The sequence below is a fragment of the Prosopis cineraria genome, unplaced genomic scaffold, assembly GCF_029017545.1.
Source record: "Prosopis cineraria cultivar Desert tree isolate PC_DT_omini unplaced genomic scaffold, ASM2901754v1 PC7, whole genome shotgun sequence".
NCBI lineage: Eukaryota > Viridiplantae > Streptophyta > Magnoliopsida > Fabales > Fabaceae > Prosopis > Prosopis cineraria.
The window spans coordinates 22,982,456-23,006,250 of record NW_026555338.1 but is presented as its reverse complement, the minus strand read 5'-3'; the positions used below and the strand labels follow the sequence as shown (position 1 = coordinate 23,006,250).

The 23,795-nt window shown below is 28.6% G+C and overlaps 1 protein-coding gene across 4 annotated transcripts; it reads left to right on the top strand.

Moving 5' to 3' along the window:
- The first annotated feature begins 15,786 nt into the window (after positions 1-15,786).
- On the top strand, positions 15,787-23,290 carry LOC129315721 (trehalose-phosphate phosphatase A). 4 transcript variants are annotated; one of them, XM_054959695.1, is made up of 12 exons: positions 15,787-16,241; positions 19,594-20,075; positions 20,185-20,325; positions 20,424-20,495; positions 20,616-20,741; positions 20,852-20,908; positions 21,003-21,104; positions 21,200-21,277; positions 21,676-21,745; positions 21,846-21,916; positions 22,022-22,114; positions 22,931-23,290. In XM_054959695.1, exons 2-12 carry the CDS (start codon positions 19,785-19,787, stop codon positions 22,991-22,993), a joined length of 1,164 nt encoding a protein of 387 aa, XP_054815670.1. In that variant the 5' UTR covers positions 15,787-16,241; positions 19,594-19,784; the 3' UTR covers positions 22,994-23,290. The 4 variants fall into 4 exon arrangements, with proteins under 4 accessions (XP_054815670.1, XP_054815672.1, XP_054815671.1 ...); XM_054959697.1 differs by lacking the exon at positions 15,787-16,241 and adding an exon at positions 16,543-16,699; XM_054959696.1 differs by lacking the exon at positions 15,787-16,241 and adding an exon at positions 16,671-16,817.
- Positions 23,291-23,795: the final 505 nt, after the last annotated feature.

Here is a 23,795-nt window from a genome sequence, read left to right as displayed (position 1 = left end):
GACGAAAGTGCCAATAGTAATAAACAGAAACAGGTAAACTTCCCTAAATTCAACCGCCCTTTTTGGTTTCCACGTACTCTTCTTTGACTTTTACCAGTTCGTACTTCCCACGTACTCCTGTCGCCAGCTCACGCTGGGCCCCACTCTCCCTCACGCGTTCGAAATTCCTTAACCTTTTCTCTTTTACCTTTTTATCCCTCCATCTCAATTTATGACAGTGATTTACCGTTTTAAAATATAAATATTTTAATAAAAATAATATTTTCTTAACAATATTTTTAATATTTTTTATATTCTCTCTTTAATATTTTTATAAATGAAATATTGAATGAAAGATCCTTTTTTTCTTTTGAAAAGTTTAAATTCTTATTTTTAAAAAATAATATTATAAAATATATTTAATAAATTTTTATAACATGCGTGATTTTAGTTGAAAGTACCTTATTTATTATAGTCCTAATTTTAGCATGTTTCACTGAAATAAAAGGACTTAAATTTTATTAATTTTTTTAAAAATTTAAGAAGTTTTCACCTATATTCTTAATAAGAATAAAAAGAATTATTTGCAATAATTTTTTTTAGCATTTAACATTTTTCTTTATTTTATAAATAAGGCTAGAAGAGTATAAATTGTGAGAGAGGGGTATTTATAAAGTGGAGAGAGAATAATTTTTTCATTTTATTTATAAATTATATCATTTATTTTTATCATAATTTCTTCTTTTACCCTTCATTAAATATTGATAAAAAATATATATTTAATAAGAGTAAAGTTAAAAATGTATTAAATTTTTAAATAACATTAATGAATTTTAAAGTTTTCTTTAATTCTAATAAACTATATTAAAAATGACTTATAAACAAAATTAGAAGAATATATTTGTAAAGTAAAGAGGAAAATTTTTTTGTCATATTTATAAGATATTTCATTTGATCTCTATTATAAAGTACCTTCAATTATCTTACTAGAACTAATGAGATGTAGTAAAGTTATTGGCTTCATCTAAAAATAAAATAAATTTTTAATTTTACTCTTATTTGAATGAAAAACTTTCAAATATGTGTTACATTTTTCCTCGTGTTTAATGAGTTTTAATAAAGATAATACTAAAAAAAACATGGTCAATATTTTATAGTGTGCCTTATATTAAAGACAAAAAAATACTTTTAAGAAGTGTCATATAATAAAAATTGAGGAGACTATATCATTGACTTTTTATCAAAATTTTTATTTTATTAAATATTGGTGAGAAAAAGTGCATTATTAATGAGTTTCAAAACATTAATTATGGTAAAACAAGTTAAAAGTATATATAAAATCGAATAGGATGGAGTATTATTTTCATTAAACCCAAAAAAAAAATTCAAACACAATAACAATATTGTCATCAAATTCATCATAAGTTTATAAATTAATTATTTGTATAACATTAATCATGATTATTCAACATAAGTTATACTCACTTCTTTTCAAAATATGAGTCTTTTTAGATTTTGACACACACATCAATGAATGTAATTAATACATCTTCTAATTTATATTATAAGGCACCTTCAAATCAAAATTAATGAGAATTAGTTAAATCTTTAACTTTCTCAAAAATATACAAACTTCCATTTTTTTCCCTATTTAAATTATTGAATTTGGATAATATTATCTCTCATAATTAATGACTTTACATAAGATAATAATGGAAAGACATAACATATACCCCAGAGTGTGTCTTTTATTGAGAATAAAAAATTATTTCTAGAAGATACCGCATAATAGGCAACAAAAGAAGCATATTAAATATGATCATATAGACAACTTTACCATTAATTTAATGCATGCTTCCTCCATTTAGTATTAGTATTATAAGATATTAATTAATACAAGTATTTTAAAAAATAGCCTTAATCAAGGGTGAAATATCTAAGATTTTTAACTGAGACAACTTTTTAATAAGATAGAATGTGAAAAGAATTTATAATTTTAAACATCATTAACTAATTTATATTATTCATCGGGTAGGGAGAGTATTTGTTTTGTGTATTCAAAATTATATAGATATGAAACAATTGAAATCTTGAATAACACTTTTTATTCCTAATTTTAAAAATCATAAATTTATAATACCCGTATAACCTTAAAAAGAAAATGTAATAGTTATAATCTTACCTCCTAAAGGACATCTAAACTTTTGAAAGAACACAAAAATAAAAAGAACGATCGTGCAGGTTCATATTTGGCCGTAAAAGATTTATTACTATTTTGAGTCATTTATAGCGATGAATTATGTCGATTATCTCTCACATAAACATACGTGCACTTTTTTTTTTGGGCCAAATAAATATACGTACACTAAAACACACACATTACGCAATACCATAAGCGCGCACATTAGACAATCTATTTTGGCCAAAGAACAAAAAAAAAAACAATCTAAAAATATTAGACAAAATAGAAATATAATGTTATTTTTTGAGATAATAAAAATATAGATTTTACATAGTAGCATGTCCGCATCCAAGAACTAAATGGCATACCCTCTTTTCTTATAAGGTAAATGAACAAATTATTTTTTTAATTTTAGTTACACTAATACTGAAGATTATGAACTTATTTTTTGTATAAATTATTTCTTTAATTTTTAAAAATGATATAATTTGACTCAGTTGTTTACAAAACTTAATCTTAACGTTAGTTGACTGGAAAACAGTAGAAAATCACTTCAAAAATTACAAAAAAGGGGCCAAACTAAATTTTTTTGTCCTTTCTATAATTTTTAGGTCATTGTAATTTTTGGATCTTTTACTGTAGTTCTTTTATCCTTTTCTATAATTTTTGAGATTTTTTTATAATTTTTTAGTCAAGTAATAGTTAAAGTTAATTTTTGTTAATGACAGTGGCAAAATTGTACTACTCTCAAAAGTTAAGAGAATAGTTTACACAATAAACTAGTTCAAAATTTATAGTGCTATTGGATCTAAAGTTTAAAGGATAATTTACTTATTTATTCTTTCTTAAATATTCTCTCCAACCTAGTGTGTAAGATAATTTTTAACAAAATTATGCGTATTAGTCAATTTTATTAAATTCATTTTACAATATTATTTTTCAAAAGCTTAAATATAAATTTTTCAAAAAGTACCATTTATTTAATGCAACCTTATTTGTGAAACATTAAGTAGAGGCAGAAAAAATATATAATAGAAGGAAGGGTAATATTGGAACAAATATAATTAATAAAATATTATGTTTGTCAAGTTATATTATATTGTTGGGAAACCAACTCACCTCCAAAGTGTCTTATAAAATGGTAGAGAAGGAGTACAATAAAAAGGTAAAGACCAACGGGATTTGATCTAATGAAAGAAATTAGTCTCTTATAATATAATGAACATGGTTTGAATTTTGTTGAAATGTTTATATTTGATACTCAATTATACTCTAAATAGAATTGCCTGTGTTAAGAGAACATGTGTACATAATAAAAGGGAGGAAAAAAGAAGCAAAAGCCCCAACATAATAGTTAACTGTGAGCTTGATTCACATATTTGGATTTGGTAAAGAGCTGATTTAAATTTACTCACTCAATAAGTATCTCAATTATAATTAATAAATTTCATTATATTTAAAAATTATCAAAATGCATTTCTCTTAAAAAATTGAAAACAATCTTTATGATCAAAACATCTCTCATATCTATTGTCTCCTCCAAAAATTTAAATTTTCATACTTTTTGAGTATTTTATATGACAAAATTTTTAACAACTATTCAATTAAGTCAAATAATTATTAATGTGTTACATGAGATACTCATTAAATAAGTGAACTGATGCCGAGTGGCACAATCATATTGTAATGAGGGTGGGTAAATGCACCCCCTTGCTTTGAAAAAAATATAAATAGATCATTTTCTTTTAATATTTTGCACCCTATGAATTAGATAAAAAATATCCGTGTTTAGAAATTTATTAGATATATAATATTTTAATGATTAGGATAAGTATGAAAAGGATATTTACATAAAAGATCATATTAATTAATTTGTTTAATATAATTTTCTAGCAAAATAATGATTAATCTATTTATGTTATTATAATTATAATCGTAGTGTAATTATTATTTTTAATTATTTATATTTTTTGTTTTAAAAATTATTAATTTTTAAGATAAAATATCCTGAACTATTCAATAATGCAGGATTAAATGTCTTCTTCCTAGAAACTTACTGCACCACTAACTATATATTTTTAATTATTAATTAAATAAATATGTGTTCAGTTGTTTTCTTCAATCTTTTGAATTTTTCATCGAAATATTTTATACGCTCAGCTGATGCGCCCACAGAATATTTTAAACATGACAGATAACAACTTTGTTTCTTCAATAATTTGTGAAACTAATGTTGTACTTGTGTGTCGTGTCCTAACATATCAAACCACAAACATTAAAGCAAAACAAGTGTCCTCTCAAAAATTGACACCGTAGATAATAAAAATTAGTTCAGTTGGACAATTGGTAATTAATAATTTAACTCACAATTCACTATGTCATGATATCAAATTTTATTTTCAATATAAAAATTTTATTAATAAGTGATCTAAACTATTTTTATAAGTAATTTTGAGCCTTAAAATCAATGTTTTCAAGATAGAATCAGATATTGAATTGAAAAGATTAGTGATTCGCATGGTTCAATCAATAATATAATAATTAAATTAAAAAATTATATATGTATGTAATAATTTAAATATAAGAAATAAATATAAAATTATTACTTAACTTAAAAATAAATTAAATATTTTAAGTTTAAGGACTAAACAAACCACATGATACAATATAATATTAAATAATTAAAAAAATTGATCATTTTTTAATAAAATTTAATTTAAAAAAAGGTATTTCTTTAACAGTTAGCGATTTAAAATTGGATTCAGTTTTTAGTCCAACCGTCATTTCAAAGTGGTTCCATCCAATTCAACTTTTTAAATAATTTTTTCAATTTAATTGAGTCATTAGCCTAATCGGTCAATGATCTGGTCGGTCTGACTGCCCTATTTTTTTTAATCATAGCTTAAAACGTAAGCTAAATTGGATGATTCATTGGAACCTAGCTCACCAAATTTTCATTGCAAAAGAAAAAAAAAAAAACCAAAGAAATTGACACCCCACGCGAAACAATGGGGATTGAAGAATACCACTGGCTGATGCCTAATAGTACAATTATAAATAATATAAAATTAGTTGGGAAATTCTAAATTTCTTATAAGAAAAACAAACAAGTTGATTTATTAAAATTCACTCTTCGGTTTGTAAAAACGTAGATACCTAGACTACTAAGCTAAGAAATTTTATCAAAAACTGGTGTATGTAATTCAATTTTTAAAACAAGATTGTGAAAAGTCATATAGCAACTTAAATTTTGTTCCAGAGAAAAGAATCTTAATGCTAACTCTTTTTTATTTTTTTTATTTTTGAAGAAGTTATATATTAATGTACCTTTTTTTTGCCATGATATATTAATTGACTTTTTTGAACGTGTATCTTGAAAAAAAAGTAAGGGGAAAAAATGCAGATGTGTTTTTGTCCCAATCAAATCAAAACGTGTATTTGTTGTTTTTTAGATTCAATTATCCTTAATTGGATCTGAAAGTGTTAAACAAAATAAACAATTTGAATCGTGTAGATAAAAAAAATCAGGTTGAAAAATTTTGAAATTTACTTCATAAAGTTTAGATGCAAATTATTGCTTTTCTCAAAACAATTTCTGTCCAAAAATTGTTTATTTCTATCAAAATTCAGAATTATGCAAGCTGCCTATCCTTAATCAATTTTAACATCACCTGAGATCAAATTTAGTTGATTAAATATATATATATATATATATATATAAGAGCATCATAAATTCAGAATAGTAATTAAAAATATGAATATAAAATATAACATATTTCATTAAAATATACTATATAAAAACAAAAACCTTTAGCTGGTAAATAGAAGTAAACAAACATTTCTCTCGAAAATATAAATATGAATAATACATAATATTAAAAATATAACTACATGTTTCTCCAAAAAAAAATTGTTACTCCCCTTATTAAAAAAATATAAGGTATTTTTAATTAAATATTACTCCCAACAAAATAGTTACCTACTTTCAAATTACTTCTATCTTTTTATATTTACCGCCATTAAACACTCTACAATAAATATAATATTATTTATTAATAGGGTCATTTTTTTAAAAAAAGGCAATCATTATACTTTAAAAGATTAAAAATACCTTACATTTTTAATATTCAACTCCTTAAAAAATGTCTTATATTGAGTTTTTTTAATATTAAAGAAATTATTATTTCAAAATATTTGGTTCACACGCTAAAGATATCTTCAACAGTTCAACATCACAAAAATGTAAGCATGATGCATGGTCCAAAGTGTAAATTGCTTTTGTAATAAAAAATATAACACTTTCCCAACCTACTAAATTAATTTAATAAAATTGATTTTCCCAATTTCTTAATTTGGACAATAACTACGCTCCCCAAAATAACCTACTAAATTATAAATTAGAGAGTATAATAGCTTGTAAGTACTCTTTCCCAACCTCAAAATGCCATAATACATGATATAATCCTATCATATATCATATTTCTTCCATTCTTTTTCAATCTAAATATAATATATTCAATGATCAACATGAACAGTAATAAAATAATGCACCTTCGTGCAAAATTTAACATGATTTATAACTTCTCTTAATTCTGTGGTTGTTATGACGTCCACTTGGATTGAAGCAGTCGTTATTTGATTTTGAAATCAGATTTGGAATATGTAGGGTCACTTTTAGCCCTGTAAGAAAAAGAGAATTATAATAAAATTTTATATATAAAATTAATTATTACAAGATCCATTGATAATTAAACAAAATTACATTGATAATAGATTATATTATCAATACAATTTAATTCAGTTATCAATAAATCTTACAGTAATTAATTATCTTATATAAAATTTTAATATAAATCTCCCCGTAAAAAATGTTAAAATCAATACAATATTAATAATATTATTTTATTTAATGATTTTTATATTATTGATACATGTGAATATTTTACTTTTCCGCAACATATGGCATTTGAATAGCATTTTGAAAGTGTTCACAGCCTAACATTTCAGCATTTGATGGAGACTGCCATTGAAGAAACATCATTGAAATGAAATAAACAGAGATGGGGAACATTTCAAATCTATGCTACCATGGTTTATTGATTTATTTTTATTTTAATCCAATCAATATTTTAAATTTAGACGATAAATTACAGTTAAAAATTAAAAATATTTATACTAGAAAATTTGAAATTTTAAAATCAGTTTGGAGGATAAAATATTTAAAATTTAGACTGTCAATCTAAATTTAACTTTTTGTTTCCTGAATCGCTCAATCTAAAGCTAATAAAAATAAATCTAAAAAGGCGCAGATTTTTTTGTGATAAAAAGGCGGGCAAAAATGAATTTTTGAGGGTTTAACTTTACTCAAGTTTCATTTTGGTTTTTTTATTTAAAATTAAACTTAATACGATAACAATTGAAAATATTTTATTAACATTTAAAAATTTAATCTTGGCATTATAGTTTTTAATGAACTTAATAATGTAGGATTAGAAGACTGAAAATATATGTTATAAAATTAATAAATTTAAATAAAATTTTATATAAAAAATTAAAATACCAAAAATGCAATTTGTCTCCAAAAAATTATCAATGACATGATATCATCCAAGAGCTCGTTATAATATAAGAATTTGTTTGGTTGGAAGGTTTGGAAATGTAGAAGGGAAGATGAGGGTAGATTATAATTACTTTGATGATAAGTGGGGTTAACAATTTTTAATCAATTTTCTTTTTTTGTATGATTTCTATACTCCCAATCAAAAAATAAATGCATTTTTAATCAATTCTCACCTCAATAAAATAATTTATTTTTTAAATTAATATTATCTTTTATATTTATCTTTATTTAATGATAAATATTATTTATTACAAGCACTTTTGAAAAAATACATTAAAACACCAAATTTTTTTATATTTTTTAAAATTCAACTCAAAAAAAATATATAACTCTACTTAGTCAATTTTTAAAAAAACAATTTATTAAAAACTCACCTCCCTCACCTCTCCTCCAAGAACTTTTAACCAAGTTGCGGCTGCACTGTTTTTTTCCATGCAATTATTGTTGTTGTTGTTGTTATTTTCAAAGAAAAAAGTAGATGAGATTCCAGATACACCTCAGTAAAGAATTTTTGTTTGTTATTTAAGGCATTTTTTATTAAAAATAATTTTATTCAATATACTATCAATTTTTTTTGATTGCCCACCTTGGTTCATCGAAGCTTTATCCTGACTACATTCAGATCCGACTTAAGTTGTGCACTTGATTTTGATGGGTGAGCTTCCCAACAAAAATTTTTGTATATACAAGGTTTGAACTCAAGATCTAATATAATATTAAATATAAATATCTCTCCTTACAAGATTCTTGCTTCATGCTGCATGGCCCGACTTATAATTTAATTAATTTTCTTTCTTTTTATAATTTACATATTCTCTTTATTAAAATTCATGCTCCCACTTATTTATCGTGGAAAAATAATTTATTATAAACTTACCCTCCCTCACCTCCTCTGCCAAAAAAATAAGAAAAGAAAAACCCTTTAATCAAATTGCAATTAAGTCCAAGGCGTTTTTTTCCCATGCAATTAATTTTGTTCTTATTATTTTATTTTCAAAGATGAAAGTAGATGATGAATTGAAGATCCTAGATTCCAGAGACGCCCGTGTAAAGAGCCCTTGTTTCACGCCGCGTGACACTTTTATTTTGGAGTGACAATGTGGGCCCAGGGAGAAAGGCCCCATGGCAATGCCACCTCATCACCCCTGCGAGATGAGGTCGTCATTTATCTGGAGATGGGCCCACTTGAGCAACTCTTCCACGTGGGACCACCTGACTGGCTGTCTCCAGACAATCCCGTCGTCACCGACGCCGACTGCTCTTTCACTGATTGCGACGAGACGGAAAGTAGCCCGAGTCATAGTGGGCCCCACTCGCCCAACGTGGCCACGTCAACCTACACTCGATTACACGTGTTTCCACGCGCTCCAAAGGCAAAGTCGTGGTTACACGTGTCCCTGCGTGGGATCCGATTCACTCAGGCTCTCAAATGTTTCTTTAGTCACTCGCAGAAGGCAGTAAAGGTGTGAACATGTGGTATTGTCAAACCAATTAATTACGCATTTATTTTAACTCTTAAATGTTTTAAAATATAAAATATTTTAATAAAATAAAATTTTCTTAATTATATTTATTTTAATATTATCATTCTCTATTTATTATATTTTTTCTCTTTATTTACCGTTTAACATATATATTATATTAAATAATTTTTTTTAAAAAATTATATTGATAGTGATCAGATCTAGAGGAAGCGAAAGAGATTAGTTTATTAAAATGTGATGGTAGTGCCTCAAATAAAATTATTTACAATAAGAGAATACTTATAACTTATAAATAATCAAGGTAATTTTATATTTGTATTTTCTAAAAAGTATGTTTGTAAAATATAGTTAATAAATTTTATTGGTATGAGTAATTTTATTAAAAAAATATCTTATTGTATACTGTTTTTATAAAATATATGAAGATTATAAATTGTATGAATTAATTTTAGGGTTTATATTAACTTAAGATTGATGGATGTAACAAAAAATTAATACAATTATTAATATTAATTATAATATATTATTAGAATTATGGAAGGACAAAATTTTAAAACTCCATACAAGGGTTGAGGTTTTCCTTCTATATTATATTATTTTGACTTAAATTTGAACAATTCAAATAATTAATAAAAAACACGTATTGCCTCCGTTAAAAAATAAAAAGTATTTTTAACTGAATCTTACTCCTAAGAAAGTAGTTACCTATTTTTAAATTAACCCTATCTTTTTACATTTATCCCTATTCTACAATAGATATGAAGTCATTATCAATAGAGATACTTTAAAAAAAAAGACAATGATTACACTTCAAAAGATTAAAAATACTTTATATTTTTTAACATTTAACTTCTCAAAAAATACGTTACATTTTTAAATGAAAAAATATTAAAAATTCAGTTTTGAATTCAAAATCTATGTTTTTATTAGTAGTACAGTACATACATATAAGGGTATAAAAATTTTTTTATATAAAGAATATATACTTTCTACTAAATGGTTAAAAGCTAGATTAAGCAATGAATCTATGTTTTATTCAAGTTTTTTAACAAAATCATTTTTATAGTAATCTAGTTACATTTTAATTTAACATGACCAGAAAATATTAATCCACTGAGAATAGCTTAAATGGCAAAGGTGGAATAAGACGTAGGCAAGGGATAGGGGTTTAAACTTGGATTGCCTTAAAGTATACACAAAATATTATAAATAACCCTACACTTAAATATGATTCATTTATATTCATCAACCTCAAATATTTTTTGATTCGTTACCTTGCCCTTTATCCATTCATTTTTTTGTTTGTGGGGCCCACATTCAAATTTTTTTAATATTTTTTATTATAAAATATTATTTAATGGGTCTCACTATTTTTTATATTTTTAATAATAAAAAATATTATCTTTCTATCCTTTGTCTCTCCTTCTCCCCCTCCCTCTCCTCCTCGTCCCTTATTGCCTTTGCACTAGTTGTCGCTCTTGAGCTTGTTGTTGGAAGCTCGATTGAAGATAGCAAAAGGATTAGCACAAGACATAGCTTTAATTTCATCCACAACAAGAAACATGCCCATGGAAACATTAAACCCTCCAACATCTTCTTCATCTCTGACGTGGAACCCATCATCATCAACTTTGGCCTCGATCGCCAAAGAGTAACCTACCAGTGTTTGCTGACAACATCTCCATCCCCTTTTGTTGACTCTACTGCATCTCAATCTCTCTATCACCATACTTGCCCTTCCTCTCTTCTTATTCATATTCACATCCACAATCACTTTCTCTTCTTTTCTCTCCTTCCTCCTCTTCATGCCTTTCATCATCATTTTGCGTACATTTCTTGTTCATCTTGGCCTTTATTTTAGTTTTCTTCTTCTTGTTGTTATTGCTGTTGCACTCCCTTGTGTTCATGTAGTCACCTCCTTTCCCTCTCCATTTTTTGGAAGGAATTGCTTTCTCTTTGTAGCACCATTTTCCATTTGCATGCCGCACTTAAGAGATGTTTTTTTTAATGCAAATTCACAAAAAATCATGCAAAATTAGGTCAAATCAAGTCGTATAAGAGTGAGACATTTTGGTAGAGGGTCGTCAAAAATCAAAATATTGTTATTATCATTCGACGCTTGATGAACAAGCCAGTCTGCACTCTTGTTGACTTCTTTAAACATATGGTTGAAATTGATACTCCATTTTTTTATGACGAGGTCTTTAATTTTTGATATGGTTTCATTTAAGGGATGATTTAGATTGTGGTAATGTTGAATAAGTGACAAAACTTCAAGGAAATCAGAGTAAACGTTGATGTGAGTGAAGTTGATACTCAAGGGATGCTTTTTTGTCAAGAATATGGTATATAAGCCGTAAAAAGCAGAGTATATCACCCACAAGTAATAACATTTACTTGGATTAGAGGGTGGGAGCGGGACAACCTCGAAGACAGTACCGAAACCAAAGAGGACTCCTTTCCTGTCAATTAACAAGCGACGCCCAAAGTACATACCTGCAACAAGCACATATAATAATTACATGAATGTTAAGGAAGGAACAATAAAGTTGGGTGTAATGTAAATGTAATGTTAAAATGCCACGGGCTGCAGATCCGAGAGGGGGAGGAGAGGGAGGGGAAAAAAATATGAAACATAATGTGAGATTCATAAATAATATTTTATAATAAAAAATATTTAAAAAAATTCAAAACTGACCCCACTAATGAAAACATTGACCAGAGAAACGACAAGGTGATGGACAAAAGATATTTAAAGTTGAAAGATATAAATGACCCATGGTTAAGCTTGAGTTATTTATAACCTTTTGTATATACTTTCAAAATAAAATTGATCCTTAACTCTTTAAACTTTAAACCCTCACATTGTAAAATTATAAATATAAAGTGTAAAATTATAATCATAATGCAAATTTTAACAGTAACAACAGCATTCTTATATTTGTAAATATAAAACTAGCTTAACGGCCAAAACGTTTGGATCCCAATTTACAATAAATAAAAAATAAATGAGTAAATTACTTCATGAACTTCAAATTCAATAAAACTATAGACTATAAACTTGTTTATTGTGTAAATTATTTTTTTAACTTTTGAAAACAATATAATTTAGCCCTTATTATTAATAAAAATTAACTTTAACTATTGTTGATTAATAAATTACATAAAAGAATATAAAAAATTACAAAAAAGAAACAAAAATTATAAAAAAGACCCAAAAATAAAAAAATAAAAAAATAAAGACTCAAAATTACAAAAAAGGTTTTTTTGGTTTTTTTTGTAATTTTTACGGTTCTTTTATATTATTTTTTTGTCATATAAAATTTAAAGGATAACATACTCATTTATAGATAAAATCTAGATAATACTCCTTTCATTAAAAAATGTAAGGTATTTTTTAAAAAGTTGAATGTTCAAAAATGTAAAGTATTTTAATCTTTTGAGGTATAATTATTATCTTTTTTCAAAAGTGCTGCTATTAATAATCACTTTATATTTATTGTGGGGTATTTGATAGAAATAAATATAAAAAATAGGATTAATTAAAAAGTAAGTAATTACTTTATTGAGGGATGAAACTTAATAAAAATACTTTATATTTTTAAATGGAGAAATATATTTGTTGAAGAAATATCTTTGATGAAATCAATAAACTAATATCGCTTTCGCGGTTGATATTGTTTGATGTGATGTTGGAAAAAATATTTTTGAAAAATCATAATCAACAATCACAACAAATATAAAAACAAAAAAGGAAGTGTAAATAAATTTAACAATAAAATGTTTCTTACAAAGTAGTGTTAAAAAATTGAGAAAATTTAGCTTATTTATGTTGTAAATGTTACGTTCTTTCGAGGATCTCAAATTCACTAGTTGACTTTGATGGTCTTTGAGGGATTTAGTATTATTCTCTCCTAAGGATGAGTTAATAATGATAACATCTTCAAACTTAAGAATGTTAATGGAATATTCAGTTAAAAAACTAAGTTAGAAAAGTCATTTGACTAGACTTTATAATAATTTAACATAATTATTGTTTTTATGCCAGAATATTTAGACTAGTGATATTGATTTATTATTTGTCACGTATTCCTTTAGAGTAACAAAACTTCAGAAAATTTGTCAGTTTCACCTCCCTCTTTTGTTAACTAAATTTTTGTCGTGTAAAAAGAAAAAAAAATAAAATGCACTATTCATCAATCATAAATAATGCAATGCATTTCTATGAAAATTAAAGGATAGAAAAACTAACAAAATGATTAAAAGGATAAAAAGGGAAAATACAAATTCAAAATATAATTGAATAATTAATGTTATACAAGCATTTGATCTTTTTTTTTTTGTTAATAATCGAACGTCTTACTTGACATTAATACTTTTTTTTTTTGGTTACAAACTCCACATTAATATTTTAAATAGCATCATCCAACGTTGGTTTTCACTGACAATAAAATTGTACTAACTTAATTAAAAATTCATGGTTAAATGCTTGATAAGAGAGCCTCCAAAAAATCATACAAATGCTTAGTTTGTTGTTAAATCCCTTCAACTTAGGTCGTGGTGGGTTAAGATACAGGTTGCAACATGCAAATTCAAATATATATATATATATATATATATATATATTGAGTAAATATAAAGAGTATGTTTTACTGATAACAAAATTTATCTTTTTCAGAATATTGAGAGTCAAGGTAGACCTCTTATAAATGAAATTCGAATAAAAAACATGCAAATATATTTTGGGGTTAAAATACAGAAATGCTCACACATTTTTTTAAGAGCTTTTATTATACTTAAGTCAATAATTGTTCATGTGTACTTGTTAATTTTATGAAAATAGGTTAACCTTTCTTAATTCGTGAAGTTCCATGCTCAGAACTTGATAGTCAGCACTATGCTATTTCAATGAGTTAAAAAATATTGGCTTCTTTTTATAAAATTAATGGGTATCATTGCATCATTGTTAATTGAGAGAATGTTCTCTTCTTCCTTCTCCATCCTTTTTCTAATTTTTAACCATTAAATTATGATTTATAAGGTTCTAAATCATGCATCACTCTCCTAACTTTGAATTATGTATACATAACTTCCTTAACCTTTAAAATTTTACAATAAACCTCCCTCAACTCTTATATTAATTTAAATAACTCTATATGATTAATTTTATACATTAATTATCTACACATAATTTAAAATTTAGGGGGTTATTTGTATATCAATTAAAGTTTGGGACTTAAATGTATATAAAAATAAAGTTTGAGGGGGTGTATAATTAATGGCTAGGGGTTATTTGCATAAAATTGGAAGCTCAAGAAGGTAAATTATTAAGTTTTAAAGGTTAAAGAGGTTATTTATATATTGTTTAAAGTTTAGGGAAGTTTTGTGTAATTTAATCGTTCAAATTTACTATCTTATAAAATATTTTATTTTATTTGAATCATAATTTAATGGTTAAAAAGCATTGTATGAAAACTCGGACTAGACCAGCCTATTCAGCCCGTGAACTAGTGACCCGATCTATTTTTGATTTGGGTTTCTACCTAAACCGGCTAATCAGGTTGACCTTGGGTCAACCAGGTCACTTTTTAAATTTTTTATTATTTTAAAATTATAAAAACTAAATAAAAAGTAAAAAAATTTGGCTTGAAAATTAAAAAAGTAAGGCAATGAAGAGCAAAGCAATTAAATTAGATTTTATTGTTTGTGGTTTGAATTTTGAATAAAGGGCCTTAACTATAAGTTTGAATTTAAAAGGTTCAATATTCTTTTAAGTTAATTGTACCTTAATTGTTTTAATTTTTTATTATTTATTGTTGTTCATTTGTCTAATTATTGCTTAGTATTTATAAATTATGACTGTCATTGTTGATAATTTTAACATTAGTGATAATTAGTTTTGAATTTTTTAATGATTGAAGGTTTGTAAATTGTAATTATAACAATGGATATTTAAAAATTTGTATTTTATTATTATTAAAATTTTAAGTGATTGTAATTATATAATTATTATTGTATTTGTATCTTATATTAGAGATTAATCTTAAATTTAGTTAAATATTTTCATAATTAATATTTTATTATTTAAATTATATTATTTTAATTATAATTGATTTATTCTTTAAAGTGATCCTTAATTTAACTCAAATTAAATTACTAACTCATAATTTGCTGACTTAATTGGTTGAATAATCAATTTAATTTTCAGTATCTTATTGAAAAAGAAGGGAGAAAAAAGGAAAGGGAGAGGAAAGGATGGTTGCCCAGGAGAGTCAAGGCACTTACGCGCTCACCTCGGCCACAGTCGTCACTCGCTCTTTGCCGTTGGCAGTTGGAACGTAAATTCACGCGCAAGTGGAGGCTAAGGAAATGGGGGCTACTAGGGATTGTTTTGTCATTTTCTATTTATTTTTAAAGTGCTTCCAAATTCAACAACCGATGAAGCTTTCCTTACGGAGCACGTTTCGTGATAACCGAAACGCTATAAATACCCTCCATTTCTATTTTGCATCCTTCTTTCTTCTTCTCTTTGCCTCCATTGCTTTCTTGCTGTTTCCTTCTTCGCTCTTTCACAGATTTGCCGCTTCATTGTCTTCCTCGCTCACACGGTTCCTCCTTCCTTTTAAGCTCTCAGCTTCATTCTCATTTTCGTAGTTCTTGCTCTTAATAGGCCTACGCATTACCTTCATCTCTCTCTCTCTCTCTCTCTCTCTGTTTGGCCTCTGGGAAATTACTGAGAAAAGAGATACTGTAGCTGAAATATCCTACCAACCAGTCAGGGAATCTACTCTTTCTGGTTTCTCTGTTATTCTGTTGGCTGGCCGCTGCCGAATTGTACATCGGCTCCTGCTTTACTAGGTATCAGCCTTGTTACTGGTTTGTTTCCGTTTCTGAGAATTTGGCTCCTGGAATCTGCATTCTGAGGATTATGAGTTTTCTCATTTCCTTGTTCCTCTGTTTGGAGCTTGTATATTAGGTACGTAATGAATCTATGAATAATTTTTTTTCTTTATATTTCCACTTTCTTTCACAGGAAAATGCTTTTTAAATTTAGATTCTTACGAGTCTGGTGAGGATTCGTTTTACTTTGTTTTTTCCGCTTTTGTTATCGTCTGATTCTGACTGCGTAAATTGCCTGCCATTCGGAGAGTTAGGTGACGTGGAATCTTTCCTCTTGCCTGCGCCGTTGATAACTATTCTATCATATTTAGAAATACTAGAAGCTGGTCAAAATCGGGCTTTAGTTCTTTATCTTCGTCGGCCTACGCATTCCTTTACTTTCTCTCTCTGTTTGGCTGCCGGGAAAATTACTGAGAAAAAATATACTTTTAATTGAATTATCCTACCAAACAGTCAGGGCATCGACTTTTTTTCTTCTGGTTATTTTGTTGTTTTGTTGGCTGCCGAACTATAATCAAATCGTGATTTTATTAGGTATAAGTCTTCTTTATGGTTTGTCTCCGTTCCTAACGTTTGGGAACCCGGAACCTGTATTCCGATGATTATGAACATTCTCATTTCCTTGTTCCTCTGTTTAGAGCTCCTATATTATGTACGTTATGAATTTACTCAATCATTTTTTCATCTTATTCCCCCTTTCTCTCGCAAGAATGCTTTTCAAATTGAGATTCTTGAAGTTTCCTGGTTTGATTTGTTGTACCTTTTATTTGGTTGTTGTCCGATTTTGACTGCATAAATTGCTTGACGATCGGAGAGTCCGGTGGCGTTTTGGCCATGGAATCTTGCCATTTACCTCCGTAGTTGATGATTATTCAATGATATTTAGAAATATTAGCTGGTCAAAATCTGGGCCACCTGTCTTAAATTAAAGATAATGAGCAGTTTGCTTCCTTCTGTTTTCTATTCTAACATATAATCATCTGCTTTGACTGGTCTTTTACTTGATTGGTTAATTCGGTTTTTTTCAGTTTTCCGACCACAGGATGGATACTGTCGAGTTTGGACAAAAAATTCTGATGTGTCTTTCCTTGGAACTATATTTGATTAAGTTGATGTGATTTGTTCATTGTTTTATGCTTGATTTTTTTTTCCTTCAAAGTCTGATTGTTCCTTGTCCTGATCTGATGAACTATTTTGAACCAGTTAAAAGAAAAATAAATAGGGAAAAGTCAATTTTTGTGAAGTCGATATCCTTCTTTGGTCTTTTTGCCGTTGCCCCCCCCCCCCCAAAAAAAAGAGGCGTAATTTCATTTATGCTGATAAAATAGAAATAATTTCTGGCCCTTTATATTGGCAGGCTCCAAAGAACCATTACACCCACTACCTTGGATTTTTTTTCTTCGGTTGTCATGATGCTTATTTGGGATAACAACAGAAGTATGGTGTTCTTGATATAAATGTTTACTTGTGTATAGTGGTGATAGTCTATGTCAGTTGTTTTAATGCAGAATCTTTATGTGTTGGGTCCATATATATTATTGAGTCCCACGCTTTGTAGGCCCGTAATGTGTGGTTGCGTCGTTCTTTCCTGTCCACTATACGGGGTGGACAGCTTGACAATGTGTGCATAACTATTATCTGCTAAGTTCTGTTTTGCTAAGGAAATTTTAGTTGCTCACAGTGAACGCAATATCTATTTTCATTTGCTTGATGGCTGCTGTTAGATTGTTTTTGATCTCCATCCTTTACTATTTTTGATTTTTAGTGTCTGGTGTTGGTGAATTGTAGTCCTGTGTGCTTCTGTCTTTCTTCTTCATGTTCAAGTCATTCTTGCCAGTTATTTTTACTTTGTTTTGATAAGTGAATTGATGGCTTTGTTATTAGGATATGATTTTTTTTTTTTTTCATTTGCCAAATAGCTGAAGATCTTACGTTAGTCTTCTATTTAATCTCTATTTACTACTCCTTCCATCCTAAATTATAAGATACTTTTAGACAAAATTTTACATATCAATAAAGCTCATTAAATAAATTTTATTACCTTACTTTTTCAATACAAAAAATATAAACTTTCAAAAATACCCTTCATTTAATATTCCATTGATGAAAAAATATTAAAGAGAGAGAATATATGGGAAGGATAATATTAAAAAAGTATCATTAATGAAACCTTATTTTTATTAAAGTGTCTTACATTTTGGAACGTTGAATTTTTCCTAAAAGTGTCTTATAATTTGGGATGAAGGGATTATTTTATAACTAATTAATTCACTTTTTTTAAAATGATTTTTGAGCCCTCAACAACATTTATTGTTATCATTGTGAATCTCTCAATCCAAAAATCTTTGAAGAAACCCCTTTTATGTTAAGCATGGAAGTTTTGTTATGAATTTAACATGTTTTTTAAAACTTAGTTTATCTTCCCTGGATTTTGGGAATATAAAGTTTATTAGAAAATATATGAATTATAAAAGTAGGTCTCTGAGTTTCATGTTCTTGTATTAATGGAGTTCAATGATACTTCATTTGAAAAATATTTATTCATATCCTTTTGTTCTTTAGCAGCAATTTATATTCATTTTTATAAACAATAGTGGAGAATAATTGCTGAGAACTATTAATTTACCTTTACCTTCAGCATAATTTTTTTTATTGTCATATGGAATTACAGAAGTGCTCAATAATGTATTAACTCAACCGAGATGGTGCTGTGGAGGCTTTCTCTCTTTGCACTTTTCTTGTCCAAAGGCAGATAAATCACTCAATTATGGTTCAAGGGGAGCCTCAATAATATTGAGTTGTCAATTTAGGTCTATGCCTAGTCTGTGCATTTCAAATCTTGGGTTTACTGCTTGTATGATGAGATCCCTACTGTCCTCATTTGGATTTTAGTGAATTGGAGAGTTTTAAACCAATCAATCAAATAAGAATCCAAGCAACTTCCTTCTTTTTTACTTTTTTAATAATCTCCTTTTGTGTTTGTTTTTACATGGCCAAGTGCATTCATGCTTTACAATTATTCTTCTAATAATAGAAGTTCCAACACCTGTCTCCTTCACTTGTCCCCCATGCTCCCCACTTTTTCTGGCTGCTTCATATATTCCATAATACATTTGTCTATGCATTGCAAGCGTCTTTGTCATTTATTGGTTTGTTGTTGACCAAAGCATTTGCATGTGCACTTTTTGTAATCACATCCGCTGAACCTGCTAGCTGTTTGTCTATGCCTACCTGACGCTGAATGTATTTAATTCCCAAAACAAATTCCTCTTTCAAAATGTGTTTTCTGGTGGGAGTCTCCTATAATTTTTCTTTTTTGCTTATGGTATGATGAAAAGGTAAAACTTGAATGCTGTTTGTTTCAATAATTCTGCTGCTTGATATTCAATGAGTCTATAGAAAATTAATTATATGATCATTGTTTTCAGGAACTTGGCAGTTGATGGACTGTTACCCCAAGAGTAGTGACAGGAAAACATTGAAGAAGTGGTTTTTTATTGATAAAAGAGTTGGTTGAAGTGAAAATTTGATATTGGCTCAATTGGTGATCAATACTCGATACTCTATTAATATCTGAAATTCCTGCTGCTCTATAAATTAATCTACAAACCTGGATCCAATGGACCTGAAGTCGAATCACACTCCTGTTCTTACTGATGCCGCGCCCATAACGAAATCAAGATTGAGGGTGCCTTCCAGTCTGTTGCCTTATTCTCCTACAGGGGCAGCTTTTCCACCTGGCCGGCCTCTGACAATTCCTTGGAAGAAGACAGGACTTCTTGATGATGTTCGTTCAAGTGGTTGGCTGGATGCCATGAAATCATCTTCTCCTACAGCCAAGAAGATAACAAAGGATATCAACCATGGTTTTGCATCATCTGATGCTGATAGTGCTTACTGTACCTGGCTGGTATTACTTTCTTTCTGCAGCCCATTGTGCTTGTTTTTAGTTTTCACATGTATAATTCTGGATGGGTTGTTTATGCTGTTTCATTTTCCATTCTTAATCAATATCACAGTTAAAGTATCCGTCAGCACTTACTTCTTTTGAGCAAATTACAAACTATGCAAAAGGCAAGAGAATAGCATTGTTTTTGGATTATGATGGAACTCTTTCACCAATTGTGGATAATCCTGAATGTGCTTTCATGTCCGACAATGTAAGTAATCTTTTCCAGATTTTTGGTCCAGTATTTCAGTTTTGAGCCATTCTTTGATTCTTCTTATCTTGCTGATTTTGATGTTTTAACTTATCCAGATGCGTGCTGCTGTCAAAAAAGTGGCAGAACTTTTTCCCACTGCAATAATTAGTGGAAGAAGCCGTGACAAGGTACTTGGCTTCTCATGATCATTTTATTGCAGTTTCTTTCTCTTTTTATTGTTCTGTATCTATATGTGCATTTGTGCCCATGCAGAGAATTCTAACCTTCTCCACACTCAATTTTCTCAGGTATATGAATTTGTAGGACTAACTGAACTCTATTATGCTGGTAGCCACGGGATGGACATCATTGGTCCTGTTAGACAATCTGTATCTGATAACCATCCTAATTGCATTAGGTCTACTGACAATCAGGTACCGGGGTTCAATCAAAGTTTTGATTTGGCATATGCTTTTGAATCTTGTCTTTCTGAAATCATCTCTCAAAAAAGCCTCTGCTAATATATTTGCAAAAACAAATACAGGGAAAGGAAGTTAATTTATTCCAAACTGCTGCTGAATTCTTGCCCATGATTGATGAGGTGGGTATATTTAAAAAAAAATCCTACAGTGAATCACCTTCCAATCTTTTTCTCTATGGGACTATGGCATTCTAACAGAGTCATGTTTGAGCAGGTGATGAGTTCCCTTATTGAATGTACAAAAGATATAAAAGGAGCAAAAGTTGAGAACAATAAATTTTGTGTCTCTGTGCACTACCGCAATGTAGAGGAGAAGGTAAAGGGTTCTGTTCTTATGCTTAATCCTGCGCTTGGGTAACCTATTACTTTTTTTTTTAAAAATAAAATTAACTGTTCTTAATTAAAATGCAGAACTGGCATATAGTGGGGCAAAGAGTCACTGATATTCTAAAGGACTATCCGCGTTTGCGACTAACCCATGGGCGCAAGGTACTATTTTCAAAGCCAACTTTGAGTAATTTTTTTAAGAGTTAAACATATTAGTATGTATTTAAATTCCATTAAGCAATATCTTGTTATAGAATTTGAATTTGATTGATCAAACCATTGAATCATGTGTAAGATAGCATTGATCTTGAATGCTAGGTTTTAGAAAAATTAGACCACGGTAATTAAATGAGCAGATATTTGGCATTTTCTTTTGTTTGAGAAATAAATTATATGCTAAAATATTGTAGAGTGCAAAATAGTGATAAAGAATAAATTGCCATGAAATTTAATGAGCATGATATCTGGGATGGAAAAATTTAATTCATTCTTGGATTTTTTTTTTCCGGCAACCTATATCCTATGGAAGAATTTAATAACTTGAGGTCACAACTTTTCAGGTTTTAGAGGTCCGACCAGTGATCAATTGGGATAAGGGGAAAGCTGTGACATTTTTACTTGAGTCACTTGGTGAGTTCATTTGTTATTTATTTATTTCTTAGTTACATTATGGAATATTAGCATTATCCTTGTTTCTCCGCAGCAAGTGACATTAGAAATATCTTTACAGGGCTTAACAACTGTGATGATGTGCTCCCTATATATGTTGGAGATGATCGGACCGATGAAGATGCTTTTAAGGTGACACTCGAAGAGCACTAATTTTGTGGCCAAAATCTTCTTGTTTGCTTTCATCTTTCTTTTTCTTTCCCTCCTCAATTTTCCTGATCAAATGATTTTTAACAGGTTTTGAAGGAGGGACATAAAGGTTATGGCATCTTAGTTGCTTCAGCACCAAAGGAAAGTAATGCAGTCTACTCTCTTCATGATCCATCAGAGGTATTTCTCAGTTTCAGCACGGTGGCTTAAGAATGAGGACAAAAAATACACCGTTTGATAGGTAGAAAAGTGCTTTTTAAAAAAGGAAAAGAGAAATATATCTATATTCCATTTTCTTTCTAGATGCATTTCTCTTTTTCTTCTTGAAAATACTTTTCCATTTACCAAATATGAAGGTTGAAATCGCATAAATCCGTCCAAACTTCTCTGGCAGCTATTTTATTGTACTTTATTAGGGAGAAATAGGGTGCTAATAAAATGCACTCGAAAAATACTGCATTGATCTTTAGGCCAGGCACAGTGGCATTTAATGCTGGACAGGATTCAAAAATAAAAGGGTTGAACAAATTTGATCAAAACCAATATGGTGTTGATCTTGTTCTCCAACCATGCCTTTCCATTTTAACCAAATGAGTTGTTTTATTTGACAATCAAGACTATCTATAAGCAACATAATTAAGAGGCTCTAATTTTGTTGGTACCACAATCAGGGATGAATCCACAGTGATATATATGGGGGACAAATTTCAAATAACATAAAATATGGGGGGCCATAATTTTATCAGTTTTTATAAAGAAAACTTCAGCCATTTTCAAAGGGAGGCGGAAAGCAAGGTGCTTGTCCCCCTAGATCCGTCCCTCACCACGATAAAATATCCTCGGGCCTAAATACTTGTATTGCTAACCCATATAAATCTTAAATTATTCAATCACCTAAAAAAAATAAAATCCCAAAGGATAATATCATCATCATATAATAATCCTATGTTCACACTCTGTGCCGGCCTAAACTTTCCCTAATGTTTATATTTGCAGGTCATGGAATTTCTCAAGTCTCTTGTGGTTTGGAAGTCAGGCCTCCTTAAAAGCTACATATAGGTTTATAGAAGAGAATATATACTCTACTACGTATATCTAATAAAGATAGCTTTATGTTTCAAGATTTTTGGGTTTCCAAGGAAGTATTATTCCAGGAGGTTTCTTGGAGTAGACGATTTCCTCACAGAAGCCTCTCATGGAAGCATAGTCTCTACCTAGCTAACTTCTTGTTTTTGCTCAAAGCTCCTTTGGTAACTGTAAATTCTTGGCTCATAATTATTTCATAAAGTATTACAGAAAAATATGTGCTGAGGGTAATTTCTTATCAGAGTATATTAATATGTTTCATTTCATCTCCTTTCTTTGTCAGTTCTGGTTATTGTCCTCTAATTTTTCATTCATGGCTTCCACAACAAACTATTCATTTGTTAATTCTTTTACATGTAGAACGATATATCGATTATATTTTTAAATTAAGCTTATTACCATTACGTGAATGTTCTCTTGTATCTGTCCATCTTCTCATGGTGGTGACTCTGCTATAAAATTATTATGGTAGATTTTGGTACAAGATAATTTCTGTTCTTCAGGTGCTTTCAAACCTATTTATAGAATGATCTATTTTGCTTGGTCTAGCTTAGGCAATAACTGCATTTTAATCAAGGTTATTATCTTTGAATGAGCTCATTTTGAAGAAATGTAGAACAGAGCAACTACGATGATGATGATAACAAATTATCTACTTTTTAAAATTTTTAAAATTAACTCTCTCATCCACTTAACAGTTAATATTCAACTATCTACCCCTTCTTTTCCTCTAAGTGGGTACACGAATGGAGTCCAAAATCTGAAGATATTGAGT

Bases quoted from the DNA above. Each gene is read 5' to 3' on its own strand.
- LOC129315721 (XM_054959695.1), top strand. From the start codon at position 19,785: ATGGACCTGAAGTCGAATCACACTCCTGTTCTTACTGATGCCGCGCCC. The intron at 20,326-20,423 runs GTAAGTAATCTT...TAACTTATCCAG, and splicing joins GTGCTTTCATGTCCGACAAT to ATGCGTGCTGCTGTCAAAAA. The intron at 21,746-21,845 runs GTGAGTTCATTT...ATATCTTTACAG, and splicing joins ATTTTTACTTGAGTCACTTG to GGCTTAACAACTGTGATGAT.